The sequence below is a fragment of the Nerophis ophidion genome, linkage group LG01 (genome assembly GCF_033978795.1).
Source record: "Nerophis ophidion isolate RoL-2023_Sa linkage group LG01, RoL_Noph_v1.0, whole genome shotgun sequence".
NCBI classification, from domain to species: Eukaryota; Metazoa; Chordata; class Actinopteri; order Syngnathiformes; family Syngnathidae; genus Nerophis; species Nerophis ophidion.
In genome coordinates, this window is record NC_084611.1 from 75,307,174 (window position 1) to 75,328,511 (window position 21,338).

A 21,338-nucleotide genomic window follows, 5' to 3' on the forward strand; every position below is an offset into this window, starting at 1 on the left:
TGGATTCGTGTCGATTGAAGAAAGCAGATATTAACTCTGAAAAAGAATGATGAATAAATAGACCACAGTCACAGTAATGTTAGTCTTTCTTATAGACTATTATTATTTACGCTAAAATGTGTTTTCAAGTCACTTTTGTAAGAGTTGAATGGAATAGAAGAGTCAACCAAACACCAGGATCCACTTCTTACATATTATGGGGTGAATTTGAATACAAAAGGTACTTCTTTTTGTTCTATTTAGCTCATCAGAGAAGCCATTCAAGTCAGCAGTCACATTTAGTTTTGAAGAAATACCATGAAACTCAAAGAAATTCATCTTCGTTATAGGGGCGGACAGTTTCACAACATCCATTGTTCGGATCTTGTCACAGTTTTTGGTTCGGCTTACAGTTACGTTCCCAATAAGACCCCAATGATCCACCATTACCTTTTATCAGCTGTGGCTTCTACAACAACAACTTGTACAATTTAAATTCACTTAAAAATGACTTCCAAGGTTATGACCCTCGAATCAGTGTAAACCAAACAATAACTACACACATTTTAAAAAGAATATTGTAAACCAGCAATATAAATGAAAGTGAACGTAAAAAAAAATAAAAATCCTTTATTTACTTAAAGGCCTACTGAAATTAGATTTTCTTATTCAAACGGGGATAGCAGGTCCATTCTATGTGTCATACTTGATCGTTTCGCGATATTGCCATATTTTTGCTGAAAGCATTTAGTAGAGAACATCGACGATAAAGTTTGCAACTTGTGGTCGCTAACAGAAAAGCCCTGCCTTTTCCGGAAGTCACAGACGATGACGTCACATGTTGATGGCTCCTCACATCCTCACATTGTTTTTAATGGGAGCCTCCAACAAAAAGAGCTATTCGGACTGAGAAAACGACAATTTCTCCATTAATTTAAGAGAGGATGAAAGATTCGCGTTTGAGGATATTGATAGCGACAGACTAGAAATGTTTTTTTTTTTTAAATCTAGTTTAAAAAAAAAAAACGCGATTGCATTGGGACGGATTGAGATTTTTTTAGACACATTTACTAGGATAATTCTGGGAAATCCCTTATCTTTCTATTGTGTTGCTAGTGTTTTAGTGAGTTTAATAGTACCTAATAGTCAGAGGGGTCTGTCCACGGGTGTCTTGAGACCAATGTCTGATGGAAGTCGACGACAGCTGTATGGATGGCACAAGCTTAGCTGATCTCCAGTAAGTGGCGACTTTTTACCACAATTTTCTCACAGAAAACTGCTGGTTGACATGTGGTCGGGATCCATGTTCGCTCGACCGCACTGATCCATAGTAAAGTTTCACCTCCGGGAATTTTAAACAAGGACTCACTGTGTGTTTGTGTGGATAAAGGCTAAAGCTTCCCAACTCCATCTTTCTAGTTTGACGTCTCCATTATTAATTGAACAAATTGCAAAAGATTCAGCAACACAGATGTCCAAAATACTGTGTAATTATGCGGTTAAAGCAGACGACTTTTAGCTGTGTGTGTGCGCAGCGCTAATATTTCCTTACAGTCCGTGACGTCACGCGTACACGTCAGCATTCGTCGACGTTTTCAACAGGACATTTCACGAGAAATTTAAAATTGCAATTTATTAAACTAAACCGGCCGTATTGGAATGTGTTGAAATGTTAATATTTCATCATTGATATATAAACTATCAGACTGCGTGGTCGGTAGTAGTGGGTTTCAGTAGGACTTTAAAAAACCCTTACATTCATTAGTCCAATACATCATCGGACAATTTTGATTGGTATTTTAAGACAAAGCATATTAATTTTGTGACATAAATGTACTAATAAGTTATTTAAGTGAAGTGAATCATGTTTATATAGCGCTTTTCTCTAGTCATTCAAAGCGCTTTACATAGTGAAACCTAATATCTAAGTTACATTTAAACTAGTGTGGGTGGCACTGGGAGCAGGTGGGTAAAGTGTCTTGCCCAAGGACACAACGGCAGTGACTAGGATGGCGGAAGCGGGGATCGAACCTGCAACCCTCAAGTTGGTGGCACGGCCGCTCTACCAACCGAGCTATACCGCCCCTTTAAGTACCTAGTGCTTATGTAAGGTACTTTTTTTTTTAAATGTTCTTTTATCAGCACAGTTCTGTTGTGAAGACTGAAAGTGAGCTGCAGTTCTTAAGGGTGCATGATGGCTGCTGTGTGTAATGGATGCAATTTTACTGACTGGCATTATTTGCTTTGCAGTTTGTTTCCAGACTTAGCCAGTGTTTTTCGTTCTTTTCTTTCTTTTTTTTGTAGTTTATTTTAAACATGAACACACTTACAGTATAATACATCACACAATTTCATATCATTTCTCTTTACATCATGTCCAAAAAGGAGTAGGAAGGAGCAAAGCTTTATTCATCCTACCCCTTTCCCATTTCTGAGTATTAACAAATACATACGTTCATTTAATGTCTTCTTTTTCAGTGAATCATTAATACTGTAGTTCTTGTAACAGATGATTAGGTCAGTCATGATTAACATACTGAGATGAAAAATATCCTCTTTTCAATAAGGTTGAAGAGTTTTTGAACAACAGCAACTCAGCCACAAAGCGCCAAACTTCATGTGACCTTCCAATTAGCCCACGTACAGTACGCAGAGACCTTCTTGGAATGGGTTTCCATGGCCGAGCAGCTGTATCTAAGTCATGCATCACCAAGTTCAATGCAAAGCAATGGATGCAGTGGTGTAAAGCAGTGGTCCCCAACCTTTTTGTATCCGCGGACCGGTCAACGCTTAATAATTTATACCGCGGTCCTTTTTTTTTTTTTTTTTTTTTTTTTTCATTCTTTGTCATGAAAAAGGGACGTTTTTGTCATGAAAATGGGACGTTTTTGTGGTCAGTGCACTAATTTTAAGTGTATATTGTGTTTTTTATGTTGATTTAATTGAAAAAATAATATATATATATTTTTTTTAATAAAAAATTATTCTGCGGCCCAGTACCAATCGGGCCACGGCCCGGTACCGCGCCGCGGCCCGGTGGTTGGGGACCTCTGGTGTAAAGCACATCGCCACTGGACTCTAGAGCAGTGGAGACGTGTTCTCTGGAGTGATTAATCACACTTTTCCATCTGTCAATCTGATGGACGAGTCTGGGTTTGGAGGTTTCTAGGAGAGTGATGCATTTCAGACTGTTTTGTGCTGAGGGGTTGTTTTTCAGGAGTTGGGCTTGGCCCTATAGTTCTAGTGAAAGGAACTCTGTGTGCTCCAGGATACCAAAACATTTTGGACAATTCCATGCTCCCAACCTTGTGGGAACAGTTTGGAGCGAGCCCCTTCCTCTTCCAATAGGACTGTGCACCAGTGCACAAAGCAAGGTCCATAAAGACATGGATGACCGAGTCTGGTGTGGATGAACTTGACTGGCCTGCACAGAGTCCTGACCTAAACCCGATAGAGCACATTTAGGATGAATTAGAACAGAGACTGAGAGCCAGGCCTTTTTGTGTGACCTCACCAATGCCTTTTGGGAAGAATGGTCGAAAATTGCTATAAACACACTCCGTAACCTTGTGGACAGCCTTCCCAGAAGAGTGGAAGCTGTAATAGCTGCAAAAGGTGGACCGACATCATATTGAACCCTATGGGTTAGGAATGGGATGGCACTTCAAGTTCATATGTGAGTCATGGCATCATAGTGTGTATTGGTTCTGTCTTTTTTTGGGCAAAGATATCTTCTATGAACATTGGTGTGCAAGTCACTTCAGAAAGGATTGCATCAAGTTTTTTTTTGTGTTGCAAAAGTCCAAATGACTCTGCTGGGTTTTAAGGAATGGCTGTAGATTGTGTGAAGGTGAAGGTGAATTTGAGGGTGAAGCCGTGCCGGATGACAGTGCCAGCTTGTGATGCCACCTGTGAAATTCCATCAGCCTGCTCTGACCTTCACAAGGGTCCACCGAGCACAAACACTGACACACACATGTAGGTGTTTGTGCAAGCAAACTTTTCTCTGCCATCTAGCAAGAAGCGAAAGATGATCGTAATGAATTTTCCTTCATTCAGGCGCACCAGGATTTCGCAAATTGCACGCAGCCTCGCAATTTTGTCCGATCCCTGCAATTTCCCCGCACATTTTGGCCGATCAATTTGTACCAGCAGCACTCAAACACAACACGACTGTCTAAGCAATCAAACATCCCCCAACGTCTTCACTTCCTTGTTTCCATTTACAGAGATTAGTCATTCACTCATTTATTCCTCATCGTTCTCCCATTTACCAAGACAAATCACAGCTGTGGGTCGCTCTGAACAGTTGCCTTATGTTCTCACAGAAAGGGAAGGTAAACATGGTGCAATCTGTTGGAACATAAACAAAAGTTACGATCGAGCCTGAACTGTTAAACACGCACCAATGTGCACGGGAATGCCTGCAACTTGAGGACGACGCAGCAAACAGTAAGGCAGCGGTGTCAAACGCATTTTCATCGTTGGCCACTTCGCAGTCACAGAAGCCCTCAGAGGGCCGTTTCATGATATTAATTAGCCCCTCCAGGATGCTGCAACTGCGCCAGATCACAAAAATGTAACCAATCCCAGCTAATATGCACAGCCTTGCTAATTTGTCCAAGCCCTGCACATTACCCCGCACATTTTGGCCATTCATTGACATTTTGGCCAATTGAATAAATCCCAGCAGCGCGTCAACGTAATTTAACTGTCTAGATCTGGGGTCCCCAAACTGCGGGTTGTATCCAGCATCCCTAATCTGGCCTGCAGGATGTCCCAAATTTAAAAAAAAACAAAATACAAAAATATATATATATATATATATATATATATATATATATATATATATATATATATATATATATATATATATTAGGGGTGTGAGAAAAAATTGATTCGAATTTGAATCGCGATTCTCACGTTGTGCCATTCAGAATCGTTTTTCATTTTTAAAAAAATCGTTTTTGTTTTTTTTAATCAATCCAACAAAACAATACACAGCAATACCATAACAATACAATCCAATTCCAAAACCAAACCTGACCCAGCAACACTTATTGACCCTGAAATAAACAGAGAAATTGAGAGGAGACACAAACACGACACAGAACAAACCAAAAGTAGTGAAACAAAAATGAATATTATCAACAACAGTATCAATATTAGTTATAATTTCAGCATAGCAGTGATTACAAATCCCTCATTGACATTATCATTAGACATTTATAAAAAATTTAAAAAAAGAACAATAGTGTCACAGTGGCTTACACTTGCATCGCATCTCACAAGCTTGACAACACACTGTGTCCAATGTTTTCACAAAGATAAAATAAGTCATATTTTTGGTTCGTTTAGTAGTTAAAACAAATGTACATTATTGCAATCAGTTGATAAAACATTGTCCTTTATAATAATGAAAGCTTTTTTTTAAAAATCTACTACTCTGCTAGCATGTCAGCAGACTGGGGTAGATCCTGCTGAAATCCTATGTATTGAATGAATACAGAATCGTTTTGAATCGGAAAAATATCGTTTTTGAATCGAGAATCGCGTTGAATTGGAAAAATCGATCTATAATCGAATCGCGACCCCAAGAATTGATTTTTTGAATCGAATCGTGGGACACCTAAAGATTCGCAGCCCTAATATATATAAATATATATCTACAGTATATATATATATATATATATATATATATATATATATATATATATATATATATATATATATATATATATATATATAACTTTTAAATGTATTTTTTTTTTTTTTAATAACAGAAGAAAGGTTTTATTTTAATCCCTCTTGTCCAATCGGTTTGGGATATCCTGTTGTTGTAGATCAGGGAGTAAGGATTGTGAATATTTATGTCATGTTTTTCAGTATTTTTCAGTTTTTTATTTTAATACATTTGGAGAAAAAATAAAGTTATAGGGGATTGTGTGTAGAATTCTGAGTAAACACATTGATTATTTACATTTTGGAATAAGGCTGTAACATAAAACAAATGGTAAAGGTGAGGTGGTATGAATGCTTTCTGGAGGCATTGTAGGCACAAAATATTTTAGCCTCAGGCTAAAATATTTTAACCCAATGTGTTCCACACGTCAAACGTTTGGGAACATCAGGTCTAACCAAATAGACTTTTACTGCATCACTGGGGGAAATTTTGCAGCAGTTTTTTGGAAATACTACAGCATAACCAGGTATTTTAAGCCCTAAACAATCACAAAATAGCAGAAGTGGGACAACGTCATTGTTTTACAAGTCTCAAGTCTTTGCCCTCAAGTCTCCAGTCAAGTCCGAAGTCATGACCGGAAAGTCTCAAGTCAAGTCCCAAGTCCTGCATTTTGAGTTTCGAGTCCTTTCAAGTCCTTTTAACCACAGACTAATATATTAACACAGATTATGTATGCTTTTAAAATGCTGTATTTATTTATTAAAACAAGTGCATTTGAAATTGCAAGAAAAAAAATGTGCTTACATTGCACTTTATAATAGCACTATTAACCAGTCATTTTAAACATATAACTTATTCCTTTACAGTATAAACACATTTGAAAAAACATGATCAACTGTACTTATTTGCACAAAAGTGTTAAGCTTGTATTTCCATGGCATATTGCATTATAACTAGTTCCACAGCAGTTTCTATCCTGTTCTTACCTTATCTCATTGATCTCATCTCATACTGTATGTGTGTTGATCTGTGCGTATACATGAAAAACATAACAAATACATGAACATAACAATGAACAGAGTTGTAATTTTTATTTGTCATGGTCCTATGCAATATCTACACATATTCTTAATATAGTTTACATTTTAACTGACCTTTATGTGACTATGTTTGTCTCTTTGTAGGTGGCTAAAATACGCGGTGCTGCTGACCCCCGTCTAACGTTACGTTACTGTGTGTGATACGTTAACGTAACGTTATGTGTAGGTACCTCATGCAACCCTGCTTAAAAAAAAAATCACTTGACAAGAAGTATGAATAAGGTAGTGAACTGCAGTGGAAGCAACAGATTGCCGTGTTTGCAATGACGTCATAACCATAGACATCTTATAAGTAGACGCAGCATTGGCTGCTGTGACGCGAGCAATTTGGCCGCCATCTTAAAGTGGTGACGAGGAGCCGGCGAGCAGCCTAAACTGACAGTTGACAAGTAGAAAACAAAGATGCTGGGCTGGTGTTCTACGTTTTCCTGCTCAAAAGAGCGTACTGTTGAAAATAGGAATCGGGGGATTACTTTTCACAAGTAAGATTTAACATTAACATACGATTGGTTGTATTTTGTGGAAAGAATATTACCACAGAGTTGAGAAGGAGCAAAGATTTTCAATATTTGTATTCGAAAATCATAAAGAAATCTTCTGGGGGAGGATGACGCCCCTAAAGGGGTTTGGTTTACAAACTTTCAGCCCTACTTAAAACAAAATTCACCAGCCGCCACGGATTATGATGCATTGTCATTTTAGGCAAAATATAAGACAATAATTTCTTAACAGTATAATTGTATAAGTCTTCAAGTAACAATATTCAAATACTAGCATTGTTGGGAAAGAGAGAATTTGGTTTTATTCTGAATCCAGTGAAACAGATTGGTGGTTTTAGCTGATATTAAGACTTTCAGGTGTTCAGTGGCCTTTTGGTTAGAGTGTCCGCCCTGAGATCGGTAGGTTGTGAGTTCAAACCCCGGCCAAATCATACCAAAGACTGTAAAAATGGGACCCATTACCTCCCTGTTTGGCACTCAGCATCAAGGGTTGGAATTGGGGGTTAAATCACCAAAAATGATTCCCGGGCGCGGCACCGCTGCTGCCCACTGCTCCCCTCACCTCCTAGGGGGTGATCAAGGGGATGGGTCAAATGCAGAGGACAAATTTCACCACACCTAGTGTGTGTGTGACAATCATTGGTACTTTAACTTTAACTGTATATATGTTTATGTTTAAGTATTTGGCAGACATCTTTATCCAAAGCGACATACATAAAAAATACATATAAAACGTAAAACACTGATTGCAAATTCGTAAGATCACAGGCCAATGTAAAATTATTGAAACAAATATGCTTTAAAACATTTTAATTTTTTAAGAGTGCTGCTGTAAAATCAGTCATTTTAGACCACACCAAGTACAAAAGAAGCCTGCGTGATCCTAGAGGGACTTTCTATTTTGAAACCTTCCAAAATGATGTACAGAACAAGCAGATTTGACATTGCTGGTACACACTCACCTGTGCTGCATTAAACCGTCACACCCAAGCGGATTCAAAAGGATGAGATCTGTTGCAGGTCTGTTAATGACGGAAAAACGATACATTGAATATATCTAGAAGATTAACGTTTCCAGTGGACCATGAATATTTTCATAATTGGGTTAGTGGGGTTGAGTTGGACATTATAGAAGCAGTATGAGGTCGTTCGCAGAATGCCTCAAGCTAAAAGCGTTCATGTAGAAGACATGCAAAAGCCACATAAGTAATGCCTTAGGTGTCATGGTGAAAGAAATACTTCCATACAAACAAAAAATAACAATCGCGTTTTCAGGCAATTCAAAGGACAAGAGTGTAGTCTCGGAAATGCAAGCTTCGGTTGCCGGTCAGTATGTTGAAGTCTTAACTTTGTGAAACACCCACACTTGTTCCTGTATTTTCTCTTCTTGCTATGATTTCCTTATCTGGCAGAGTAGAGGTCACATTTCCGGTGTGAATTGTTTTCCAGTGAGTGGAAAAAACAAGTTATTTACACAGAAAGCGACCCCAAGAGGGACAAGCAGTAGGAAATGGATGTATGGATGGATTTTGTAAATGTCTGTTTACATACTTGGTTTCCAAACGGGGTCTGTAACATGGCGGTAAAACGGCTGATGAAACAAAACAGAACTCATCATCATGGACCCACTAACTGCGGAAGCTAGCTATTCAATCAGCTAAACGAACTCAATAACTTGGTGAATTTACTGAGGAATTTGTGAAAATGAAAAATACAAATAGAATGCCATTGTAAGTTGATAATACTAACACAGACACTCGTTGAGGTGTTTGTTTATTAGCTAATGCTAACGATGCTAGCTTAATTACTAGGGCTGCGTGTCTGGGTGTCCCATGATTCGATTCAATATCGATTCTTGGGGTCACGATTCGATTCAAAATCGATTTTTTTTTTCAATTCAACTTGATTCTCGATTCAAAAATGATTGTTTTCCTGATTTAAAAGTGTTCATTCAATACATAGGATTTCAGCAGGATCTACCCCAGTCTGCTGACATGCTAGCAGAGTAGTAGATTTTTGTAAAACACTTTTATAATTGTAAAGGACAATGTTTTATTAACTGATTCCAATAATGTAAATGTGTTTCAACTATTACACAAACCAAAAATATCATGTATTATATCTTTGTGAAAATATTGGACACAGTGTGTTGTCAAGCTTATGAAATGCGATGCAAGTGTAAGCCACTGTGACACTATTGTTCTTTTTTATTATTTTTATAAATGTCTAATGATAATGTCAGTGAGGGATTTTTAATCTCTGCTATGCTGAAATTATAACTAATATTGATACTGTTGTTGATAATATTCATTTTTGTTTCACTACCTTTGGTTTTTTCTGTGTCGTGTTTGTGTCTCCTCTCAATTGCTCTGTTTATTGCAGTTCTGAGTGTTGCTGGGTCAGGTTTGGTTTTGAAATCTGGATTGCATTGTTATGGTATTGCTGTGTATTGTTTTGTTGGATTGATTAATAAGAAAATAAAAAAATCGATTTTTTAAAAATGAGAATCGATTCTGAATCGCACAACGTGAGAATCGCGATTCAAATTCAAATAGATTTTTTCCCCACACCCCTATTAATTACATTACGATAGCACATACAAATATGCATGAACACATTCCTACTGTCTGTTGGTTGGTTGGTATGAAATTGTAAATGGGTATTTTGTGGGTAAATTTTGAAAGGAATTGTATTGTACTGTATTTTGTATATTATATGATGATGTGTGTTTTCACCCTGGGTCTTTGTCCATTAACTGTGCGCTTTTAGGGATTGTTTTTTTGCAGAAAGGACTCAGATATTAACAAAAGAAACAATAATGTAATACAATATTATGTATGTTTGTAATTAATAAATAAATTCATGGTTAAACAGAGACATCACACATGGGACGGTTTAGCAAGTATGAATCGTTTTAGTTAAATTGTAAAACTTACAAACGTTGCTTGGAGTAATTAATGAATAATCCTTTCAACCACTGACTTTACGGACGGTTTTACTTCCAGTTAAAGGCATTAAAACAGGAAGTACATTTTCAACTTGCAACACTTTGCAGTGAGCGAACACGTCCAAATCATCGGCGGTCACTCGAACGAGTATGACGATCCTCTTGGTAGGGGTGTATCCCTTTACGGAGGATGCCTGTGGCGAGACTGGTGCACAGACGATCTTTGACAGAATCAGGTCAGGGTCCAGTGGCATGGAGTCCAAGATGACTGGGGACCCTTTTCTGCTGCAGCCTTCCCCCACCATCGCAGCCGTTGTGGTAGTTCTTAAAACTACCGTCTTCCGCCATTAAGGTCTTCACCGTATCCCTGGCTAGGGTGGTAGCACCATAACACACCACGTCAATGTCTCTGCTTGGGTTTAATGAAAACCCATCCATCCATCCATTTTCTACCGCTTATTCCCTTTTGGGGTCGCGGGAGGCGCTGGCGCCTATCTCAGTTACAATCGGGCAGAAGGCGGTGTACACCCTGGACAAGTCGCCACCTCATCGCAGGGCCCACACAGATAGACAGACAACATTCACACTCACATTCACACATTAGGGCCAATTTAGTGTTGCCAATCAACCCATGCCCAGGTGCATGTTTTTGGAAGTGGGAGGAAGCCGGAGTACCCGGAGGGAACCCACGCATTCACGGGGAGAACATGCAAACTCCACACAAAAAGATCCCGAGCCTGGGATTGAACCCAGGACTGCAGCACCTTCGTATTGTGAGGCAGACGCACTATCCCCTCTCCCACCGTGAAGCCCATTTAATGAAAACCATTGAACACAAAACATTAGCGCTGTTTGCAAAGAAAAATACATAAATTAGATGCACAATTTTATAAACCGCGGGTTTTAAAACGTAGGAAAAAAGTACAAACTTATAGTTTGAAATATACAGTACTTTCTCTCGTTTGTTTTTTGTTTTTTTTCAACCAAAGTTTGTTCGATACAAACCCTGCATGGAAAAGGAAAGTAATGGTGCCATTGCCAGGGTTGTCACTCTTGCCATCTGCCACCATAACTGTAATTAAATTACACGTATCCTCTTTTTATGAAGCAGAAGCTAATGGTGCCGGCTTATTAAAGCGGGGGCGGGGGTGTTTCATGCCAGCTGGACTGTCAGTGGGGCCTGACAACTGCTGTTTTTCCAATCTTTCTTTGGCATTTCGTGCATGTTCACAACATGTCGGTACACTTCATAGTAATATCTGTAGACAACACATCGTATTTTATACGAGCAAGCGGAGAGGCGTAGCAGGAGGTTGACTTAAGTAAGAAGCATCCAAACTCTTGGCATAGTTCACACACGCACAGTCGGACCGAGGTTCATCAAGGATGCGTGCTTCTAGTAGTGCACCCTGTTTGCCATCGAGCAGTGAGGTGCTCATGCTGGGTTAAGTAATCAGGATTACTCTGCAGCGCATTGCCACGACATGGCCCAGTCTAATCCAGTATGAAAAGCAACACGTCGCTTTTTTCTTGCTGCGCTGTAATGATTTTGCAGGTGGTACGATGAGGGTTTTCAATTAAACCACAAGTGAAATATGCCTAAATAACATCCCCTGATTAATCAGTGACTAAACTTTGTTTACAGAACACTTTAAAAAGCAGCATTAGCTGTACACAATCCAGTACGCCAAGGTTAACACTGCAAAAAGTCAGTGTTGAAAAACAAAAATACAAAAATACAAAAATGAGGGGTATTTTATTTGAACTAAGCAAAATTATCTGCCAGGGCTTCACAGTGGCAGAGGGGTTAGTGCATCTGCCTCACAATACGAAGTTCCTGCAGTCCTGGGTTCAAATCCAGGCTCGGGATCTTTCTGTGTGGAGTTTGCATGTTCTACCCGTGAATGCGTGGGTTCCCTCCGGGTACTCCGGCTTCCTCCATCTTCCAAAGACATGCACCTGGGGATAGGTTGATTGGCAACACTAAATTGGCCCTAGTGTGTGAATGTGAGTGTGAATGTTGTCTGTCTATCTGTGTTGGCCCTGCGATGAGGTGGCGACTTGCCCAGGGTGTACCCCGCCTTCCACCCGATTGTAGCTGAGATAGGCGCCAGCGCCCCCCGCGACCCCAAAAGGGAATAAGCGGTAGAAAATGGATGGATGGATGGATGGAAAATTATCTGCCAATAGAACAAGAAATTCGGCTTGTCAAGACTTTCAAAAAAAAGTAAAGCTAACCTCAATGAACCCAAAAATACCTTAAAATAAGTGTAATCCCACTAATAACAAGTGCACTTTTCTTGGTAGAAAAAAAATAGAGACATTTTTGCTTAATATGTTGAAAAACATTCTTAAATAAGTAAATGCTAGTGCCACTCTCTTGACATAACGATATCCGCTCGGCATCATGATATTTTTTTTTCATGCTTGAAGTAAGAAATTATTACTTTAAAGGCCTACAGAAACCCACTACTACCCACCACGCAGATTGACAGTTTATATATCAATGATGAAATATTAACATTGCAACACATGCCAATACGGCCTTTTTAGTTTACTAAATTGCAATTTTAAATTTCCCGGGAGTTTCGTCTTGAAAACGTCTTGTAATGACGGTTTTTAGGAAGTATGAGCGCTGCGCACACACAGCTAAAAGTCGTCTGCTTTAACGGCATAATTACACAGTATTTTGGAGATCTGTGTTGCTGAATCTTTTGCAATTTGTTCAATTAATATTGGAGAAGTCAAAGTAGAAAGATGGAGTTAGGAAGCTTGAGCCTTTAGCAACACAAACACACGGTTTATTCCTTGTTTAAAATTCCTGGAGGTGAGGTGAAACTTTACTATGGATCAGAGCGGTCAAGCGAACATGGATCCCGACTACATGTCAACCAGCAGGTTTTGGTGAGAAAATTGTGGTTAAAAAGTCGCTTCTTACTGGAGAAAAGCTGAGCTTGTGCCGTCCATAGCTGCCGTCGACTCCACTGAGACGTTGGCGTCAACACACCCGTGGACGTACACCTCCGACTATCAGGTACTGTTGAACTCACTAAAACGCTAGCAACACAATAGAAAGATAAGGGATTTCCCAGAATTATCCTAGTAAATGTGTCTAAAAACATCGGAATCAGTCCCAATGCAATTGCGTTTTTTTTAAACTTTTTTTTTTTTATTGTTTTATTTTTTTTTCTAGTCCGTCGCTATCAATATCTTCAAACAAGAATCTTTTATCCTCGCTCAAATTAATGGGGAAATTGTCGTTTTCTCGGTCCGAATAGCACTTTTTGTTGGAGGCTCCCATTAAAATCAATGTGAATATGTGAGGAGCCCCCACACTTGTGACGTCATCGTCTGCGACTTCCGGTAGTGGCAGGGCTTTTCTGTTAACACCGAAAGTTGGGAACTTTATCGTGGATGTTCTCTACTAAATCCTTTCAGCAAAAATATGGCAATATCACGAAATGTTTAAGTATGACACATAGAATGGACCTGCCATCCCCGTTTGAATAAGAAAATCTCATTTTAGTAGGCCTTTAAAAAGTAGTTTTATACTTGTGAGTGTTGATGACACAGTTTTGCAACAGTTGATATTTTAGTTTCAAGCATGTTTTACTCAATATAGGTCATAAAATCTCAGCAACAATCTGTAATATCTGAGATCATTTAGGACCAAAACCCTTAAAACAAGTAAAACACTAACATAAAATCTGCTTAGTGAGAATAATTATCTTATTAGACAGAAATTAAGCAAATATTACACTTATTTGAGATATTTAATCTTACTTAGATTTCAGTTTTTGCAGTGTACTGGGCTGCTAATAACATGATACAAAACGAGCCACAGTGCAATGCAAAAAATAATAATGAAATAAAAATATTGTATCAAATGTATCTTCACTTTCAAAAACACATTTTATAAGTAATAGTTACAGTTTTACATGCAGAAACAATGCCAAATACATATACGGTTGTACTGTAACTCACAAACTTAGGTAAGTAGGTAAGTAGCATACTTGCCAACCGTCCCAATTTTCCCGGGAGACTCCCGAATTTCAGCGCCCCTCCCGAAAATCTCCCGGGGCAACCATTCTCCCGATTTCCACCCGGACAACAATATTGGGGGCATGCCTTAAAGGCACTGCCTTTAGCGTCCTCTACAACCCCTCGTCACGTCTGCGTTTTCCTCCATACAAACAGCGTGCCGGCCCAGTCACATAATATATGCGGCTTTTACACACACATAAGCGAATGCAAGCCATACTTGATCAACAGCCATACAGGTCACACTGAGGTCACACACATACCCCACCATACCCCCCCACCCCCCGCCTATGACGCAAATTCCTTAGGGGTGATGGATGAATAGCTGCAGCCCGCTGTTGTGGCCCCCACACCCTCCCCTCTGTTGCTAGACTTGAGATGGGATTTTTTTTTCCCACTCCAGACTGGGCCCCCATAGGAGCCCAGTCTAGATTGTATTTTTTTACTCATCCTCCTTGACCTTTTTCCCATCTTTTACGGGGCGCCTTGGGTCGACCCATCAGCGTTCCTGCTCTGTAACCCTGTACACTGTTTGTCTACGGATTTGTGCTGAAAATAAAGTTCTGTTGTACTTGTGCAATGACAACAAAGACCTACCTACCATACTTGCCAACCTTGAAACCTCTGAATTCGGGAGATAGGGGTTGGGAGGGGGTGTTGATGGGGGTTTGGTGGTAGCGGGGATGTATATTGTAGTGTCCCGGAAGAGTTAGTGCTGCAAGGGGTTCTTTGTATTTGTTCTGTTGTGTTTGTTGTGTTACGGTGTGGATGTTCTCCCGAAATGTGTTTGTCATTCTTGTTTGGTGTGGGTTTACAGTGTGGCGCATATTTGTAACAGTGTTAAAGTTGTTTATGCGGCCACTCTCAGTGTGACCTGTATGGCTGTTGACCAAGTATGCGTTGCATTCACTTGTGTGTGTGAAAAGCCGAAGATATTATGTGACTGGGCCGGCACGCAAAGGTTTATTGATGCTCTGTTCTTCTCCCTACAGTCATACATTTTACTTTTTTTAAAACCAATACCGATAATTTTGAAACTGATAATTTTCGATATTACATTTTAAAGCATTTATCGGACGATAATATCTAGTTGCAAATGATTAATGCAATGGAAAATGAACATTTAACCTCACTGTTTTACCTTGTTATTGAATAATTGGTTGTTGATGGCAATCAAAAGGAGAAGAGCCACCTTTGTACTCTGCTACGAGTTCTTTCTTGCTTTCAAACGTGTTTCTGACTTTCTTTAACAAAATGCTGGTCCTTGCAACTTCTCTTCCTTTGGCCCTTTGATGCCTTATTTGACCAAGTGGGACTCCTTGTTTTGGCACTATTGCACGAAATGATACGCAGGACTTTGTTCATTTGTATCTATAACCGAGACTGTACACAAAAAACTACATTTTATTTCAAGAAAATATTCATACCAATATTAGTGTGTACGGCACAACTGAGGTACCACTGTATGGTTTAAAGGCCTACTGAAATTAGATTTTCTTATTCAAACGGGGATAGCAGGTCCATTCTATGTGTCATACTTGATCATTTCTCGATATTGCCAAATTTTTGCTGAAAGGATTTAGTAGAGAAGATCAACGATAAAGTTCGCAACTTTTGGTCGCTAATAAAAAAAGTCTTGCCTGTACCGGAAGTAGCAGACGATGTGCGCGTGACGTCATTGGTGTGAGGTGCTCCTCACATTCTCACATTGTTTATAATTCGAGCCACCAGCAGTAAGAGCAATTCGGACTGAGAAAGCAACGATTTTCCCAGCGAGGGTGAAAGATTCGTGAATGAGGAAAGTTAGAGTGAAGCACAAAAAAAAAGAAAAAGAAAAGGCGACAACTCCAGGCGGCGGCAGTGGGAGAGTTTGAGATGTAATTAGACACATTTACTAGGATAATTCTGGAAAATCCCTTATCTGCTTATTGTGTTAATAGTATTTTAGTGAGATTATGAAGTCATACCTGAAATTCAGATGGCTGCGGTGAACACCAGTGTCTCTGAGAGGAGCCAAGATCACAGCTGCCTTTTTGAGCTGCAGGATGAGGTCGCGTAATCTGTCACACCTGGACATGGATTATTTTTGCTTCTTCGATGCAGAGAGGATACGGGACGGGCCAGACGAGAGTGTAAGTACATGGTTGTTTATTTGACCACTAAATACAAAAATAAACAAACTAAGGGCGCTCATAAAGAGGTACAAAACTTGGCTACAAAAATACAAACAGGAAAACAAAACACCTGCTCGATGGCATGAAACACAATAAACTATAAACTTAAACTTGCATTGTGGCAGAACTATGAACAACTAAAACAAAAACACTTACTGTGACCGAAATAAGGGGCATGGATAGCAGGGTGCGTAGCAGGTAATCGTGAAGGCATGAAGGCAAGCACATGCAAAAATCCCGGACTGATGGACAGAAAGAAAGTGACATAGTTAGTGGCCGTGGTAACTAGAAACAGGTGTCAGAGGCTGATGATCGGGGCGTGACTAGGGGAAACTAATGAGTAGCTATGGTAACAAAAACAAACCAGGAAGCGAAAAGACAGAACCAAATGTCCAAAAAACCAAACCATACATGACCAGAACAAAACATGATCCATAGGTATGACAGTAATCCACTCAAGTGTCCGGTAAGATCCGACTTAATATCACAATTTTCCCATCCAAAAACTTGCTGGTTGACGTAGAGAAACATGTTCGCTTGACCGCTCTGTGTCAAAGCTTCACAACAAACAAAGAAACACCGGCTGTGTCTCGGTGCTAAAGGCAGCTGCAATCCACCGCTTTCCACCAACAGCATTATTCTTTATAGTCTCCATTATTAACTGAACAAATTGCAAAAGATTCAGCAACACAGATGTCGAAATTACTGTGTAATTATGCGATGAAAAGAGACGACTTTTATCCTTAAGTGGTACTGGGCTAATATGTCCCCTCCAACCAATAACGTCACAAACACGCGTTATCATCCCGCGACGTTTTCAACAGGAAACTCAGCGGAAAATGTAAAATTGCAATTTAGTAAACTAAACCGGCCGTATTGGCATGTGTTGCAATGTTAATATTTCATCATTGATATATAAACTATCAGACTGCGTGGTGGGTAGTAGTGGGTTTCAGTAGGCCTTTAACGATTTCAAATCAAATCACATAAACACACAAACTGAGCACACGTCAAATTGCTGTCCAAAGGCAAAGTTCTGAAACTAGACAAATGCTTTTAAACAACTTCCATCACACAATGCTGCAAAACTTTCCAAAAAAATCTATGTTATCTGAGTTTTCCAAGGTCATCAGCAAATGTCAAGCACCACAAGAAGGGACGCAGCCGATGTCTTGAACTCTTATCTCCGCTTTGCACAACGCGGACCACAACTGAGTGTGTTTGTGTGCTCTCTTTCAGATCCTAATCCATGTGGGGTTCCTAACAGAGGAGGCTGGAGATGTTTTCAGCCCAAAGGTGCTTAAAGGAGGTCCCCTCGGAGAGATGGTCCAGTGGGCCGACATTCTCACTGCGCTCCATGTTCTCGGCCACAACCTCAAGATCTCCATGTCTGTCAAAGAGCTCCAGAAGTAAGTCGCTGTTGTGTTATTGTTTCAGCAGGTGATAATGCACAGTAACAGGTTCCCAATTGATCAATCAAATTAAAGTCAAGTTCGTGGTGGTGAATCCAACCGAGCAAAATTTGCATCTATGCAAATGAAATGGTGGTACACGAACTGATCCAGGATTTTGGTTCACCTCCTATAAACAGACTCTAAATGACTGTATGAGGTGGCATATTTTTTCCTCGAAGAAAGTTATTTTTTTCGGGTTCGAGAGATTTCTAAAATCAAAACATCAGGTGGGGCCAAACAGTACAGTACAGGCCAGAAGTTTGGACACACCTTCTCCTCATTCTGTCATGTTTTGGTGAAAATGTTTAGTTTGGCTATGTTCTGTTTGGTTTTTGGATTTTGTCAGTTCCTGTTTTTTCACTCCCTGTTTTGTTTCCATGACAACCCATTAGTTTTCACCTGTCCTCGTGTCACGCACCTGATTCATTTGGACTCACGCACCCGTTGTTAATCACGTCGGGGCGGTATAGCTCGGTTGGTAGAGCGGCCGTGCCAGCAACTTGAGGTTTGCAGGTTCGATCCCTGCTTTCACCATTCTAGTCACTGCTGTTGTGTCCTTGGGCAAGACACTTTACCCACCTGCTCCCAGTTCCACCCACACTGGTTTAAATGTACAAATTAGATATTGGGTTTTACCATGTAAAGCACTTTGAGTCACTAGAGAAAAAGCGCTATACAAATATAATTCACTTCACTTCACGTCACCACTATTTAAGCCTGTAGTTGGCAGGCAGTCAGCCTGGCGACATCACATTCATGCTCAACACTCTTAGTACACTTTACCCACCTGCTCCCAGTTTCACCCACACTGGTTTAAATGTACAAATTAGATATTGGGTTTTACCATGTAAAGCACTTTGAGTCACTAGAGAAAAAGCGCTATACAAATATAATTCACTTCACTTCACGTCACCACAATTTAAGCCTGTAGTTGCCAGGCAGTCAGCCTGGCGACATCACATTCATGCTCAGCACTCTTGACACTCTTAGTACACTTTACCCACCTGCTCCCAGTTTCACCCACACTGGTTTAAATGTACAAATTAGATATTGGGTTTTACCATGTAAAGCACTTTGAGTCACTAGAGAAAAAGCGCTATATAAATATAATTAACTTCACTTCACGTCACCACTATTTAAGCCTGTAGTTGGCAGGCAGTCAGCCTGGCGACATCACATTCATGCTCAGCACTCTTGACACTCTTAGTACACTTTACCCACCTGCTCCCAGTTTCACGCACACTGGTTTAAATGTAAAAATTAGATATTGGGTTTCACTATGTAAAGCACTTTGAGTCACTAGAGAAAAACCACTATATAAATATAATTCACTTCACTTCACGTCACCACAATTTAAGCCTGTAGTTGCCAGGCAGTCAGCCTGGCGACATCACGTTCATGCTCAGCACTCTTGACACTTTGAGTACTCTGTCCAGGTCATAGTTCATGCTGCTCTTTTCTTGCTACGTAAGTCCATCCATCCATCCATCCATTTTCTGCCGCTTATTCCCATTGGGGTAAGGGGGGGTGCTGGTGCCTATCTCAGCTACAATCGGGCGGAAGGCGGGGTACACCCTGGACAAGTCACCACCTCATCGCAGTTTAGTGAGTTTTTTAGTTCATGTTTTCATGTCCGTAGTTTACGTTATAGTAATAGTTTTTGTTTTCTTAGCCAAGTTTTGTACCTCAGCTGTGAGCGGGTTTTGTTTTCACTTTTTGATAGATTAATTAAAAGATGTTATTACCTTTCACGCCATGTTCGATCCAGTCGCTTCGCATCTCGCGAAAACAATCCACAGCAGAGTCCTAGACTTGACACATTCTATGCGTGCTCTTTATTTTCATGACTATTTGCATTTTGGATTGTCACTGAAGGCATCACAACTATGAATGAACACATGTGGAGTTATTTATTTAAAGGGCTACTGAAACCCACTACTACCGATCACGCAGTCTGATAGTTTATATATCAATGATGAAATATTAACATTGCAACACATGCCAATACGGCCGGTTTAGTTTACTAAATTGCAATTTTAAATTTCCCGCGGAGTTTCCTGTAGACAACATCGCGGAATGATGACGCGTGCGTGTGACGTCACGGACTGTAGAGGACATATTAGCGCAGCACCATTTGCGGCTAAAAGTCGTCTCTTTTCCTCGCGCAATTACACAGTATTTTGGACATCTGTGTTGCTGAAATTTTTGCGATTTGTTCAATTAATAACGGAGAAGTAAAAGTAGAAAGATGGAGGTGGGAAGCTTTAGCCTTTAGCCACATAAACACACGGTGTTTCCTTCTTTAAATTTCCCGGAGGTGAAACTTTACTATGGATCAGAGCGGTCAAGCGAACATGGTTCCCGACCACTTATCAACCGGCAGGTTCCGGTGAGAAAATTGTGGTAAAAAGTCGCCTCTTACCGGAGATCAGCGGAGATCAGCGGAGCTTGCGCCGTCCATGCAGCTGCCGTGACTTCCCTCAGAGACTGGTGTCAACACAGCCATGGACACACCCCTCTGACTATTAGGTACTGTTAAACTCACTAAAACCCTAGCAACACAATAGAAAGATAAGGGATTCCCCAGAATTATCCAAGTAAATGTGTCTAAAAATATCTGAATCGCTCCAAATGCAATTGCCTTTTTTTTTTTAACTTTATTTATTTTTTATTTTTTTTGTAGTCCTTCACTATCAATATCCTCATCCATGTATCTTTAATCGTCGCTCAAATTAATGGGGAAATTGTCGCCTTCTTCCTTGGTCCGAATAGCTCTTGATGCTGGAGGCTCACATTGTAAACAATGTGAGGAGCCCTCACACCGATGACGTCATCGTCTGCTACTTCCGGTACAGGCAAGGCTTTTTTATTAGCGACCAAAAGTTGCGAACTTTATAACCGATGTTCTCTACTAAATCCTTTCAGCAAAAATATGGCAATATCGCGAAATGATCAAGTATGACACATAGAATGGACCTGCTATCCCCGTTTGAATAAGAAAATCTTATTTCATTAGGCCTTTAACAAAAAAAAGGGCGAATAACTGATAACAAGTTTGTATTGTAGTTTCTTCAAAATAGCCCCCATTTGCTCTGATTACTGCTTTGCACACTCTTGGCATTCTCTCAATGGTTTACACTGTGAAGTGTAAACCATTTCAGGTGACTACCTCTTGAAGCCTTATCGAGAGAATGCCAAGAGTGTGCAAAATAGAATCAGAGCAAAGGGTGGTTATTTTAAAGAAACTAAAATATAAAACATGTATTCAGTTATTTCACCTTTCTTTGTTAAGTACATAACTCCACGTGTTCATTTATAGTTTTGATGCTTACAGTGATAAAATACAATTTAAATAGTCATGATAAAAATAAAAGCTCATTAAATGAGAAGGTGTGTCCAAAGTTTTTGCCTGTACTGTACACAAGTGACCAGGGTCCTCATGTATTCATTAAGCTTGCGT

At 39.8% G+C, this 21,338-nt stretch overlaps 1 protein-coding gene across 3 annotated transcripts in view; it reads left to right on the forward strand.

The window, feature by feature from the left end:
* The window catches only part of LOC133559511 (alpha-1,6-mannosylglycoprotein 6-beta-N-acetylglucosaminyltransferase B-like), a 373,716-nt gene that overhangs the window by 236,068 nt on the left and 116,310 nt on the right, over positions 1-21,338 (forward strand). For all 3 annotated transcript variants that reach the window (XM_061911345.1, XM_061911354.1, XM_061911358.1), the window contains one exon: positions 17,664-17,833. In XM_061911345.1, coding sequence (XP_061767329.1) covers positions 17,664-17,833 — 170 coding nt within the window. The remainder of the gene's footprint in view (positions 1-17,663; positions 17,834-21,338) is intronic.